The sequence below is a fragment of the Megalops cyprinoides genome, chromosome 10 (assembly GCF_013368585.1).
Source record: "Megalops cyprinoides isolate fMegCyp1 chromosome 10, fMegCyp1.pri, whole genome shotgun sequence".
Lineage (NCBI taxonomy): Eukaryota > Metazoa > Chordata > Actinopteri > Elopiformes > Megalopidae > Megalops > Megalops cyprinoides.
The window spans coordinates 13,694,184-13,708,982 of NC_050592.1; the positions used below are offsets into that span (position 1 = coordinate 13,694,184).

At 43.0% G+C, this 14,799-nt stretch overlaps 1 protein-coding gene across 1 annotated transcript in view; it reads right to left on the reverse strand.

Moving 5' to 3' along the window:
- The window catches only part of mtmr11 (myotubularin related protein 11), a 32,357-nt gene that overhangs the window by 13,188 nt on the left and 4,370 nt on the right, over window positions 1-14,799 (reverse strand). Inside the window, exons 2-6 of the mRNA XM_036539878.1 lie at window positions 6,867-6,936; window positions 2,535-2,671; window positions 2,157-2,226; window positions 1,717-1,856; window positions 823-907 (exon numbers count right to left, since the gene is read on the reverse strand). Coding sequence (XP_036395771.1) covers window positions 823-907; window positions 1,717-1,856; window positions 2,157-2,226; window positions 2,535-2,671; window positions 6,867-6,936 — 502 coding nt within the window. The remainder of the gene's footprint in view (window positions 1-822; window positions 908-1,716; window positions 1,857-2,156; window positions 2,227-2,534; window positions 2,672-6,866; window positions 6,937-14,799) is intronic.

A 14,799-nucleotide genomic window follows, 5' to 3' on the forward strand; every position in this document is an offset into this window, starting at 1 on the left:
CTGCAGACACACGGAGAAGTCGTGGTCATCTGAGGCCTTGGAGAGGCCTGCAGCGATCCAGCGCTGAACACTGTACACTGTCACGCTACAGCACACTGAGCCCTTTTTGGTGACTTGCTGAGGATTAAAAGTAAGGGTGGCGTCTGCAGCAGCCAAACAAAAAAACCAGCCTCGTTCAATGTACACCACTTTAACAAAGGTCAGCAGGAGACCACACAGTCCTCGTGTAGCTGCACTCACGGCCGTAAGTTTGTGGGTTCAAATCGAGCGGGGCGCTGCACAGCTGTATTTGTACAATTTTACAATTCCAGCTATGAGACTTGCCCTTGACAAGCGTGTCTTCAAACCAGATAAAATAAAAAACATGCAGGGCATAATTGGTCCAAGTCCTTTTGGAGGGAAAAGTCTTTGTATGATTATTATTTATTGTTCAAAATAAATGTATCTGAATTTCCACTGTTAAGTATGTAGCCTGAGGGGAAAGTCAGCGTATTTTTCATTTCTTTCTAGTCTTTCGTACACTGGGGAGAAGCACAGAGCTAAATATAGCCAAAAGCTACACAGGCCTTTGTATAATTACAGTGATTTAATGGTTCACTCTAATTGCATGTTGCAGCACAGTAGTTTTTAATGAGTGGATTGGAAAAAGTCTCCAACATAAAAACTATGTAACCTTTAGGGATTTGAATGAGGCAGTTAGTGGGTGGATCAAAGTGTTGATTTGGCCAAATGAATAACAAATCCCCGAGCCCCAGAACCCTTTCATCATAGGTGATAGGCCATTATGCAGTGTATTTCCAGCAGATTGCCCGTTTCACTTACCAACGCTTCCGAGCGCTGCATTCTGAAAGGAAAGGATGGTGCCAGGCTTCAGAGGCTGGTAGGTCTTGGCAATAGAATAGGTGATCTGTGGGGACCATGATAAAAACTCTCAACACGGCAGAACAGAGGTCTGAACCAGGACCCAAATGGAGAACAGGTTTCAGGGGGCTTGGGAGCTTGGAATACATATATCACTCTATATCATGATGAAGCAGGAGTATCAGCTGCAGCCACCCAAAAAGCAAAGGTCATCCTCAAAATACAGATTGCCGTTTTTTAGCCAATTGTATATTGTACCCTGGAATTCATACTCTTGTTGTCAAAACGAAAAAAAAAGATCAGCTCAAACATGAACACCCTGCTCCTGTGAGCAACAGAAAATAAATCAGTTTGTTCATCCAAGACAGTTATATGATAATTATTCAGGAAGCAAAGATAAAGTGAAAGGACAAAGATGTAGTAGAAGAGAGTGGGTATGGCAGTTAGTCAATTTCTGTGAAAGCCAGAAAAGACTACTGAAAGTGAATTACTCAGAGAAAGATGAGCTGGACAAAAGAGGTAAACACACTGGCACTGAATCATGAAGGCAAGAGACCCTTGGTGCTGTCAAATACAATATGAAACAGGAGTCAAATTTAGACTATAATCAGTAGCAGGCAGAGGCCTCTGGCTTGGGTACATTTTGCCCTCACGGCAGCACTTTAACAACATTGCTTGGATGAATTCCTAAAGACATTTATGAATTGAGGGATTCTGAAGCATAATCCAGGCCACTGTGATTTCTGTGACTTCTTTTCTGTGCGTTTGCCTGTGATAAATGAAAGTGCTGGTGAAACTGTTCGGGATGACCTGGAGATGGAGGCACCTTGTGGACATCGGCTGTCCTTTGCTCACCTCCACGGCCTGGGTTTCAGGGGTCAGCCGGTCAAACAGGAAGCAGATCACCCGCAGGTCTCGACAGTACAGCACCAGCTCCTCAGGGGTGAACTTCAGGGACGAGTTCGGCGTAACCAGCTTGGTCCGAGACGGACCCACTGCAACACAGAAGACATGGTCACAAAAATATAGTAGTGGGTGTTCACAGAAATGACCAGCCATCTGCCTTACAGGTGAAGGAACTGGACTTCCAATGCTGTAAAGCAGAATCCCATGGGGCACTGCTCGACCCCTGACCTGAACTACTTCAGTCAATGTCCAGGAGTAATAATGGATTATACATGACACATTTACCTGTGAAAACCTCCCGGAGTTAAGATGTCAGTCAAGCAAATAGACCATCTAATTTAATAAAATTGCATTGCTGCCAGTCTAAGGGTGAGCTCCAGTTGTCTTACCAGCCACCACCTTCTCTATGGAGGCAAGGGCCACGTCATGATCACCAAGGAGCACAGGATCAGCATTGTCCTGAACAAAGAGACAGAAGGTTCAGTTCAGACAACAAACCTATATAGACTCTCTTGGAAGTACATTAAGCTGTTGGTCAGTTCAGTCAGGGTGAATTAACCTATATAGACTTTCATTGGAAAATGCAGTATGGGACACTGGGAACACTTAGAAATGTAGTATATGCAAAAGACTTCAGTTGTAGCACCACAGTGTCATAGCTGTAGTAATCACAAGCACCACCAAATCCCAGAGATGGCCTGTTGTAATGTGCTCTGTCAAATCTTCCATTTTCATTCCACTTTGAGTCACCAGATTGCAGTGCTTACATCAGGCTTCTGGCTGTCTTGGGGAACGAAGGCCACTCTAAAGTGGGTGCAGAAGAGAGTGCCAGCGAGCCAGCCACCCCCCTCTCTGGCGGAGAGCTTCTTTCGCACCAACACCGCCCTCTGGAGGACACACTCCCCTGGGGAACACAGACGCAAAATGTGTCTATCAGGCTGATAATGAGCAAATCATTCATACTGCAAGCTGAAATGAATCTTTAAAGTGGAAGCGATACACTGGAATCTGGTTTTCATTGCACCTTCACATAGGTCTTAATCATGTTAATGAAGTCATTGCTTTGGGTGAAGAGTTGAATCATCTGTTTGAGACATTCATCTGCTGCTAATTGAAAAGTTCGAAGAGAACACACGTCTTGTGGACATGGACCTGTTCGTCTCAGCAGTGAAGCCATAGGGAGTGGTGGCTCTTTCTAACATAAGAGACTGTAGCTAACATAACACGTATGGACTGTTTAATCTCCATTGTCAGTCCTACATTTAATCTTATTCTCCCATTATTTCAGAAAATCAGCATATTTATTATGAGTTGCTGTTAGTACTGTGTTAGACAATTATTTTCATTCTCGCAAGTCTATAAAAAGACAATATTGTTTTACTCTTAATTACTTTTATATTAATTCATTTTATTGATTTTATGATATATGTACAAACTGTAAATCTGTACTCTTTTGTGGATGGTCTTGTGGAACAAAACAGGGCAAATAAAATAAAAATAAATTAAAGCACAGTTAACAATGTATCTGAATTCTGCACCGCTCCCACTCAGTCCCCCTGCACTACCCCTGGTGTGGTGGGGCCGCATATTTGTAATGGTCTCCTGCAGCAAAACAAAGCCTTTGCCAGCTAGGCCCCGTTTCCATGGCAACGGAGTCTGGAGTAGTGCAAGGGGACAGAAAGGCCTTTTTTGTCGCTGCGAGGGTCATTGTTCCTGCTCGGCCAGCCACAGAGAGAGAGGGAGAGCAAAAAAATGTTTCAGACACATGAAATATGATTTAAAAAATTACACGAGAGGGCTGGATTCCTTCAAAGGCAACAAAAACAACATCTGCCATCCGTGTGTGCCACTGCAGCTCCTGTCTCTGATAGGCACTGATCCCCAGACTCCAAGTCTGTTCCTCTGGGAGGACCAACAAGGTCACTATCACCAAAATCTGCAAAATCTTCCAAAATCAGTGGGGGCTTTTAAGCTGCATTTCAATCCTGGCTTTTTGAACAGTCTTGAACAAGACTACAAAATCAATGCAGTCACTGGTTATTCCAACCTGTATGTCAATATTTATTTTGTGCCTAAAAGGCAGATGTGGTCAGAATCAAGGCCATTGTCACAGAATGTACAACTGTGCTCAGCGTGACTCACCCCAGAGGCTGACATCACCCCAATGGTGGGGCACACTATAAATAAATGGGCCCTGTAGCTTGTTCTCCCTTGTTCTCTGTGCACAAATAGGCTTTGATTGTCTAAAGTGCTTGCTTAATGTGTCACAAGGGTGCAGTAGAGCTGAAAATTCTTCAGTTGTCATGGGACGCAGATGTTGTGGGAAGCACAGGAAGTGGAGGACGAAGGGAGGGTGTTATACACCAGCATTTTGAGTCTGAGTATGAGAAGTACGGGATCTGACTATAGGTCTACTGAATCAGAGCTGATTGGGGGCTGATTACTACAAAAGACCATTCAGGGAAACTGAATTATTTCCAACTTGTTTGCTCTGCCGAATGGGACAAAACAGCATAAATGATTCAGCTTGTGGTCTCTCACAATATTTTTACACAGTGACCAAGAAGCGGGAGCTACTGCACACAACATTTTTCTGAAACGTATTTCCTGAACACTGAGGAGACTGAGAGAACACCATCGTGAAACCATGTTGCACAGTGAATCGGCAATAGCGATGAGGCCAGGAGCTCCTCTATTGTAAACACAGTACACGGGTATACAAACACAGCTACAAGCAATCTAAACAACGACAAACTTTGACACAGCGCTGAGAACATGCAATGGCTGGGACCACTAGAAAATGGTACAAACTAGGGTCTCCTCAAGGGCCCTCACCATGTGACAAGGGCTCCAGCTGTGTAAAAGGACAGTGTGACAGACGTGAGACACCCAGCGCGCTTTCATCAGGTGTTAATCAGGTTAAGGGTGCCTGTCCAGCATATGTAACAGTATTGGGCTGGACCGTATGATGGGATGGTCATCGGATTCTCAGAGAGCTGCTTTCACTCTTAGAGAAAGTCAGTCACACCAAGAGGCCCCAACATAGTAGCAGTCCAGGTGTTTGTTCGGGGGCCCAAAACATATTTGGATGAGGTTTTTTGTTTCTTTGATAGCAAAGTGATGCCTTCACATTAATTGTGCAGGCTTTGCAGAAATCCAGCAACCAAGTTCCTGCAGGATGTGGTTCCTTCTGCTTTTTATCTTTTTCTCCGTTTTAGCTGGGACCACATTGAGAAACTGAAAATGGATGTATTATTTTTGACATCAACCATGGTACAGTGCGAATGCTACTCCAAAAAGATGAGCACAGCTTTCTTCAAAATTCCTTTCATTTTCAAAAGCATTATGTCATGCACTGTATCCAATTAATCTCTTCTCACATTACACTGCACAGAGCCATAACTATTCTTGCTGGAGAGAGCCAAGTAAGTGCTGGACTGCAGCAAGAAAAGCTGCCCAGGCGTTTGGGCCCTGCTGCTCAGGGTCGACTCCATTTGTTTTGCCTGTAGACTTGGATGTTCAAAGGAAAGCAACCCTTACATCTACTACCGCTTCTGCTGGGCACCCTTTCACCTCCCCAGGCAGATTTGGTTTCAGACATCCTGAGGACGTTATCTGAGAGTGCAATGGATGCCTACTGGGCCTTATGTGCCGTGTCTGTAACTTTGAGCTGGGTTGTGTGTTTGCAGGCCCCTGGTAGTTCTTTTGCAGTCCCCTAAGTCCTTTCACCCAGAGACGGAACAGAGACTGTGTTCTGTGGCGTGCAGCTGCTGCTGCCGTGTGTGCGTGTGGATGTGTTTGTAACACTGACGCAGTGCGGTCTCACCCCAGTCTGTGAGTGGTTACAGAGAGGGGATAAAATGAACTTTTTTTTCCCAAAAAGCTGTGTTGCCTTTATTCAGCTCCATATGCGCACTATTAAATAAATAAATACGAGAGTTATTAAATCCAGGCATGGAGGAGCTTTGGGAACCGACTGCCTGGCTGGCACAGAAAACTCCTCCATTCAAATGAGAGCTCTTCAAACAGAAAACATTAAAGCGCTTTCCATATTTACTTTTTTACTGCCCACTGTAACATGGATTTTAATGCATGGGCGTGTTCTGGGTGGGATGGGGAGGAGGGGAACGAGGGCAGAAACGGAGGAGGCTGGTGAGAGGAGAGAAAAAGACAGACAGATGTTATCTGAGTCACCGCTGAGGGTAACCGAGAGCCAGAGCGAAGGCTGCCTACAGTCGTATCTGGGCTGTAACGTCAAGGAAGATTAGAGAAGGCGAAGGTGGAGATGAAAGGTGGGTGACGGAGGGGAAAAGGATGAGAGGAGGGAAAGAGCGATCGAAAGGGCAGATGAAAGGAGGCCGAGGAAGCGAGAGCGGATCTCCCCGAGCTCCAGCGGATGGGCTACCGTGAGGCGGAGCGCTGACGTGAGAAGTTAAAGATTAGCTTGGCCTCTGCAAGCCCCCCGACGCGCCAGCATTCCTCAGTAAAGCTCCTGGAACGGTGTAGTGCTGACGCTGAGATTATGACAGAGGGGCAGAGAGGGCTGTACCGCAGTCCAGAGCACACTGACACATTGTTTTCTGACAGGACACACAGAGGCCGCACTGTGCTGGAGCAGTTAGGGAGCTAGTCTTGTTGCTGGTTCAAATCTCTGATGGGAAATTCATGCCATACCCATACGCAAGGTACTTAGCCTGAATAACTCCAGTAAACACCCGGCTGAATCAATGGATAACACGTACAAATGTAAAGCTGTGGAGGGAGCTGTGTGTGAGGGCCTCTTAAGTCAAATCAAAAGTAATAAGCAGGAACTCACAGTTCCGCATTAAACTTTAGTAACTAATAGTGTCAGTTGGTCTGACAGTAAGAAAACCAATGTAGAAACACTGTTCCTGCAAATCTGCTGACAGGAGTTACAGCACTGTATATGCAAGCGATACTGTACCATTAGAGTAAATGCACACGTTAGTGTACTGACTTTTATTGGATATGGTAAATTAGACCTGAATGTACTGACTGTTTCAGCACTGTAGATTCACCTGCTCCTGTGCTGTTACAGCAGATTCCACCTGGAGGGGAACTGCAAATTTAGCACTCACCAGGCAAACAGCGCAGACCGAACATGTCTCTTCCTCGTGTGTGGAGACCACCATGGCTCAGTATCCTTTCCTGCAGGAGACAGAAACAGATTAAGGTAAGATTAGAGGTCGTCAGTGTTAGCGTGGAGCTCTACTCCAGCATCTAAGAGGCTTCATGACAATGACAAACCAATCCCTCATGTCGTTCCTCTCGTTCTCTCCACTGCGAACAAAAAGAAAAGTCACCTGGAGCAAAAGCATAGCAGCTGTCTCAGACCCTGGTGGTTTCCTGTGCATGTTTTTCATAAAAGCACTGGATTCTAAAAGTATTCATTTCATTACCAGAATGCATGGCAGTATGTAAAATGTTCAATTTATGTTCATAATGTAATCATTAATGACCAAATGATACTTCTCACCCCGGCCTCCCAATAAATTAAAAAAAGATCCCCGGTGTCATCCCCCAGACAACCCCAAGCTGCTCCTGTCTATAACTTATTTCCATTTTTCTTATTTGGTAAATACCAATCCTCTGTTCTCTGCTATAAAACCCCTCCCATTTCTTTCACTGGCCCTGTAATCCAATCCCACAAAAGTTGTTATTCCCGGACCAATAGCTCACACATATGGGCCCACTTAGGGACAGATCCCCTGACCACATTTCTTTTACAGAGTAAAAAATAGATGAGAATGGAGTTCCAAGCCCTTCCTGCAATCCAGGCCTGGACCATGCAGTTCTGAGAGAGTAGAAGCTAAAAACCATTGTGAAACAAATGACCCAGTGCCATGTGGAACCTCAGTCATTTTAGAATGATATAAACAACTTGCAAATGCTTGACTGCAAAAATACAGCAGTTGTTTCTGGTGTTGATCACATGTGAACAGGCGCTCAGGTCAGGGATTGAGTTACACACTCAGATCAGGATCGAGGATTACAACAAATTATCTCCAATGCTAACGCTGAAAAGGAGAATATTTCCTAAGTGATCTGGAACACTGAAAATATGAGCTCTGGCAAAGTTGCAGCTGCAGCCTTAATGCAGAGACTCTAGGATAAACTTGACTCTTTGTTTTGTCTCTGAATTCATCATGAGAGTTTGCTCCTTTTTTCCCTGTATCAGGACTAAGGTGTAGAAAGAAATAATCAAATAACTTTCCTCTTGTGTTCTCATTTTCCACACAGCAAATGTACTTCGTAAACAAAATAAAAATCTTAGTCTTTACAGCACCATAGAAACAGTTTGTCAGCCTTTTGGGCTGGGTACATACAGAAATAGAGATTCCTTCCAAGTTTAGAAACCTCTAACACCATTAATTCCTTTGTGTACTGTGTTTTCACATTTTATAAGCATTAAACAGAAACCATTCTTCAGCCTCCTCTTGCATTGTATGCATACTGTAAGTGACACATACAGCCATTTCAACAAAGCCCAGGCACTAATAAGTGGCTGACCGCAGTCAAACTAATGTTGCATAGAAAAGAAAAAACAAAGGCAAGCAGGCCATTAGCTAAGGCAAAAGAACCACTACAGTCACTTTAATATAATTATCTTTGATAATACCACAGGATGCAGTGTGGCCTACTGGTTATAGAAAAGGGCTTATATAAATTGATGGTTGCTGGTTACGTTCCCAGGGGAGTTTTTGTTGTTTGCAAGGTACTTTATCCTGAATTGTTTCAGAAAATACTCAGCCTCTCCAAATGAGGAATATGTAACTTGCCTCAAATCAGGATACCTAGGTCCAAGCAAATAATAAATGGCATGACTGAGGCTCCTTTATTCAGCAGATCTTTGGGATATTTTGGACCCCAGCTGTACCTAAAGGCTATTTCAGTATTTTCCTTCACAGATGTGTATTCCTTAAAGAAAAAATCCACTAGGATTGACTTTCTAGATTCTGACAAACTTGCTTTGCATTTCACATTTATCAATTTTCCACATCACTATTTTTTCCTATGATGCACATCTTCAAAGACATCAAGACCATGTGAGAACCAGGGAGATGGGCTGCCCCTGTCCTTCTGCACAATGGTGCTCACATTAATGCTACAGCAGCAGTAGGACCAGGGGCAAGGGCTCTCAGTCAACATCTTCAACATGTCAAACATCAGCTAAATTCTCATTCTCAGTTTAAAATGTCTTTAAAATGGGGTGGCAGTGTAGCATAGTGGTTAGGAGCTAGGCCTATAACCGAAAGGTTTGCAGGTTCAATTCTCTGCTGGGGCACTGCTGCTGTACCCTTGGGCAAGGTACTTCACCCACAATTGCCTCAGTAAAATATCCAGCTGTGTAATTGGACAACGTGTAAAAACTGTAACCTGTGTAAGTTGTTCTGGATAAGAGCATTTGTTAAATGACAAAAATATAATGCCTTTAATGGGCATGCGTTTATGGTTATTTATACTCTAAGGATTCCTGCAGTAACAATAACTACTGTAGCTAGCCTACTAACTTCCCTGAGGTTCAGTCAAAGTGCCTGTAGAAACTGAAGAGCACCATACCGAATTTACACTGCACTGTTCACCTATCCCATCCACTACATACCAGCGCATCCATGAGGTGCTCCCTGCCCTGACTGTGTCCACCCTGGTCAATGGCTGCTCCAGACAGGTCTAAAGATGCATGTGGAACACAGGACCAAGGCCATATACTATCCAGACAAAAACTTAGCAAAGAGATCACCAGCAGACTTAAACACGTTTCCCCTGAAATTCCCTTCAATGCCTGAGCTGGCCTGACAGATTTACTGGCCAGGGAGCATGTGATATCTGTTCTCTCGATTCCACCATCATAAATCAGCACTTTATTTCCACTTAAAGATGAATACTCCCATTTCACTGGGGAGTAAAGCTGACTAAAGCAAAGCTAAAAGGAATCAGAATGAAGGTAATCCTGAATCTGAAGAATCAACATATATAAAGGTGTAAGAGGAATATTTACATTTCATCAGTGAAGAACAAGGTCCTCCACACAAAGCTGCTATGGGCGTGCACATTGGCCATAGATCACCCCCCTGTCCCCTGCCCCCCCAAACCACAAAATGGGATAATCCTAGCTCCACAGTAACATTACTCACACAGAAAGCAAGACTAATTGCTGGGGTGGTACCAAGACATCCTGGAGAGGGTTACTGTGTCACTGCCTTTATTGACTAAACCTCCACTGAGGTCCTGAGTTAGCAGAAATGGATATAAAAAAAACAGAATTATTTTGTTTTACAAGGAAGGGTATTGTAAACCTTTATGAGGTGTTTGGTTTGTACTTTAACGCTGGGCAGGTTTGTTGTAAGAGGATCTGTTTCTGTTTTCTTCCCCGTGCCAGTGAAATACCTATTCTTAAATCACTGTTGCAGCATGTGCAGCACTTATAGCATGTGTTCCACTCTTGTCTAACTTCACTAAAGACTTCTAAAACAAACACACATGCTGTACGTATTCCGAAACTTGACTTGTGGCCTTTTTCTCCACTTTTAAAGGGATTGGGATTAGAGTTCTCTGTATGAACAGGTTTCCTCTCATACCCTGAATTGCCACCTCTCGGAATTACCGGGGTTGACAAACCTTGTTTCTGGACGCCCTCAGGGAATTTCATCAGTTTTTTTTTTTAACTTAAAACCACAGTAAACACATTCAATAAGCTGCTGGGACAATTCCAAACTGTTCCAACTGTTTTGTATTAGGCAGAATAATGAGGATCCTACAAAAAGGCTGATTATTACACAAAAGCTATTTCAGCCCACTGTGTGCTTTGTGAGTTAATGATGCAGAACTTTTATCACCACGGTTCGAAGTTTTATTTAAGGGAAGGGAATAAACATAATGGAAAGACGTGGAAAGACCCAAGGGAGGGAGACTGAAAGTAGGCGCAAGGTAAAGGCAGAAGAGATAAACAGAGTGAATAATGAGCCAGAGGAGGGAGATGCTGATACTGTATATGTGTGGAAGAGAAAGTGACACAGGGTAATTCTCTATACTGGAGATTAGGTAGCGAGAGAGAGAGAGAGAGTAAGGCATACAGAGGGTGTTACAGAGAAAAATCCAGAGAGAGAGGAAGAGAGAGAGAGAGTGAGTGAAAGAGAGAGAAACCTCAGAAGAAACAACGCCTGGAAATGTTTCCGGGGGGAGAGTGGCCAAGGCTCGCTGCAGTTTCCATTGCTCATGGCTTCCCCTCGCCAGTGCGGACAGACTGCACGGTGTGTGCCGCTCACAGTACATACTGTTTTCCCCCCTAACGAGGAACATCTCATGACTGGGGAATGAGTGGCAGGCGAACGGCAGGAGAGCAGGCTCATACTGCTCTCTGTCACGAAGAAACAGAGATGCAAAATGCTGAACAGTAAAAAGATTTGCATCACAATACGGACAATGAGGAAACCGAACACATGGTAGTGCGTGGAACCGCTGGCTAGCGCGTGATCATTTCTTTGTTTGCATGGTGCTGCGTATAACTGGCTATCCATTTGAAGGGGGACTTCATCCACGGCTAAGAACGTAAACAATCAAAATGAGGTCTGCACTCTAAAAATACGCACACTTTGAAGGCTTTTCCCTCGTGTCCCGCTTGAAACTGCTTATGAAATCCAAGCTGTCTCCAGACAAAAGCACGCCTGAAACCAAACATTCATGTCTAGCCACAGCCAACAGCTTTACTTTGATGATATCTCTTTCGATGTTGCTTTAAATAGGGGATGTTATTTCCTTGGGGCCCTGAGGAGCTACCTAAGCTAACATACCTTAACATTCCTTTGAAAAGATAAAATAATCCAAGAATTAAACCATATAAAATCTATGTGGACAATCACAATACACAATATACCCTACAATTCAAAACTCGCTCTCAGCACAACTTTAAAAGTTTAACAAAAAATCAAAGGAGTAAGCCAAACAATATAGGACTACACTGACTCACGGAATAATCTCTCAATTCACTGTGTATATGGAGACAGAAACCGTTCAAAATTCATGACTATATCCCCTTTGGGACAGACTAGAGACGAGGACCATGGGTAAATGATTAAACATGTGGAACAACTACTAGCCTGTGTTATGACTATTTAATGTGAAAATTACACTTCAGTCCTGCACAGACTATATAAAGCTTTGTGTCCTCGCCCAAAAGAATCACTTTCCTCTGATGATCTCTGCAGAGGAGTCTCCTGCCTTCTTAAGTCAGACAGAAGACGAATACTCAATGCTTCTAATAGGATGACAGCTACTGTAGTTCTCATTATCACCACTTAAATATTAGCTTGAAGCAACAGAATTACTTGCCCAAACACCAGAGGTGCCGAATCCATTTTGTTTTGCTCAGGTCATTATTTATGAGCCAGTCAACTACGGTCTCAAGCATGTTATTCTTTTTCATTTTTTTTTTCTTTTTTCCATACCACAACTTTGGATAATGGTAGCAAAATCCACACATGGATCAAAATTAGGCAGGTTTATACAGACCTATAGATGTTGTACTAACACTTAATAAGACAGCAGTGTGGCATGAGGTGAGGCTGTAACTGGTGTGTTACATACTGTGTGTTACAACAAACATACTACATACAGCAGAGGCTCAAAACCTGCTTCATACAGCATTTGCTCATGCTCATTTATGGCTTCTCCCATTCTGGATTTTTTCCACAACTTTGGATTTTTTTGTCATATACTTTAAACACTTTCTCTGACAAGACCCAACCAACTAAATGCAGTTATTGGGCCATATTTTTGAAGGTTATTGCTCACTCTGCTCATGACACCTGTCATAACTACTGGCAGTCAATTTGCTCTTTGCCTTCAGACAACATATAATTAAGAGCTATACTAATTGTTTTAATCGGTTAGTAGTTAACACCATGTACATTACATTATTATTGGCATTTAGCAGATGCTCTTATCCAGAGCGACTTACATCAATTATAGGTTTTTACATTGTTATCCATTTATACAGCTGGATATTTACTGAGGCAATTGCGATTTAAGTACATTGCCCAAGGGTACAGCAACAGTGCCGCTGTGGGGAATTGAACCAGCAACCTTTCAGTTACAAGCCCTGCGCCTTAACCACTATACTGCACTACCACCCCACCCAATCATGTATGAATGATTTATAATTTATTTAGAAACCTTCTTAGAATGTAATTGAAAAAAATCTTACATTTTTAATTTTGATGTAACTGTTGCTTCCATACATCAAAACCCAAAAGACTTCCCAAAGTCTTAATACAGAGTCACCAAATTAGACGTGTTCCAAAGCAGAGTTTATTAAAAATTCACTGAATATTCACTGAAAGCAGACCTCTTTCCTCTCATACTCAGTACAATTATAATGGTTTAAGGGCTATTTATGACTAGCATGGGCTGAAGACAATGGCTTGTTTGACTTGTGTCTATTTTAAGAGGCCTGATCTACACTTTCTCCAATGGTAGAGTGGCTGAATTGTACAAACATTGTTGGGAGTCTCAAAGGTCAGCTGGGGGGGGGGGGGGGGGGGGGCTATTTGAAGTCACACTGAGATCCATTCAGACATCCTGTTTGAGCTGCGTGTGTAGGTAGCCACTAAGGATACCTTGTTCCTGCACAGGCTTGGTTCTCCACGTTTTGCACATGCTGACACTGCCACACACACCTTCCCTTTAGTAGCACAGTTCCTGTCCCAGCGAGAATTTATACAATCTGCCTTCTGAATGAAGGATCTCTTCTGATGAGCTGTGACCTAGATCATTCACTCTGAAACACGACCACAAGGTTCCCTATGAAAAGATGGGAAAACAATTCAACAAACTGCCAGGTTTGATGATTTATATTATTATTGTTGTTGTTGTTGTTGTTATTATTAGCAGTAGTAACAGTAGTGGGAGGAGTAGTACTTGTAGCAGCAGTAGTAGTAATATTGAATTGCACTTACAAGGCCCCAAAGATGGGTGAATGGATGGTAGACCCAGTAAATAAGATCCAGAATTTATAAGTCTTGTAAGGGCCACTCACTTGTCTTGTAATTGTGATGTCCAAATATGCTGTTTCCCTGGGGTGAATTTCTAAATATTTCTTGACTTTTTTCCACTAAGTTAAAATGATTGTAATTACTTTGTACTTTATAATTACTACTGTGATTGTGTGTTTGTCAGAAAGGACTGACCATCAAAGTAGCTTAGGTGCCCTTTAATTTTGCCCCAAACATATATCAACATACTGTAGACAGGCATGAGGAACAGTGGCTTTTACTGACAATGTGGCAAACATCCTTAACTATGAAGCTGCAGGGGGAACAGAGGAAAAGGCTATTTTTTGTAACCATTCAAAGACATCTCAGTGTTTTTTAGTTCAAGTCTGTGGTCTTGACCCCATGGGACCGGGTGTGTATCTCTGACATTTTTACAACATTTCAACCCCTTTTTATCTGCCTGCACCATCTACAGCCGCAAGGAAACAATCATAACCACACTCCAATGTTTCAGATTGTAGGGACCTCACTATACTGCTGATCATGGTAACTTCTGCCAGCTAAGCAACCAGGCTAGCCCAGAATATCTTTGGAGCCCTTCCCCCAAACCCACAGCTCACAACCTGCAATACAGCCTATATTTTTCCCCTCACTGCTGCTCCTTGCACTCTTACGCTGGGCTTAGTAAAGAAAAAAAGGATTACAGGGATACATATGTCTTATCGCTTTTCTCCCTCCTATGATCTGACCCATTCTTGAAACACAGTTAAACATACAGGACCTGATAGCCATAAGATAGACAAGAAGGGGTCCCATTTTGCAGTCCTTGCTAAATTTGATATTACAGTACTAGACAATCAGTGCATCATTCAATCCCAAAATTTGCATGACAAAGGAAAAATGTAAATTTCAACAGCCTTTGAGTAAAGAGAAAAGTGCTGGCACTCAACACAATAGAGTTGTGTAATTTATTCATTAGCATGCATATTTATTAAATCTCCACACAGGCGGGACACATTTG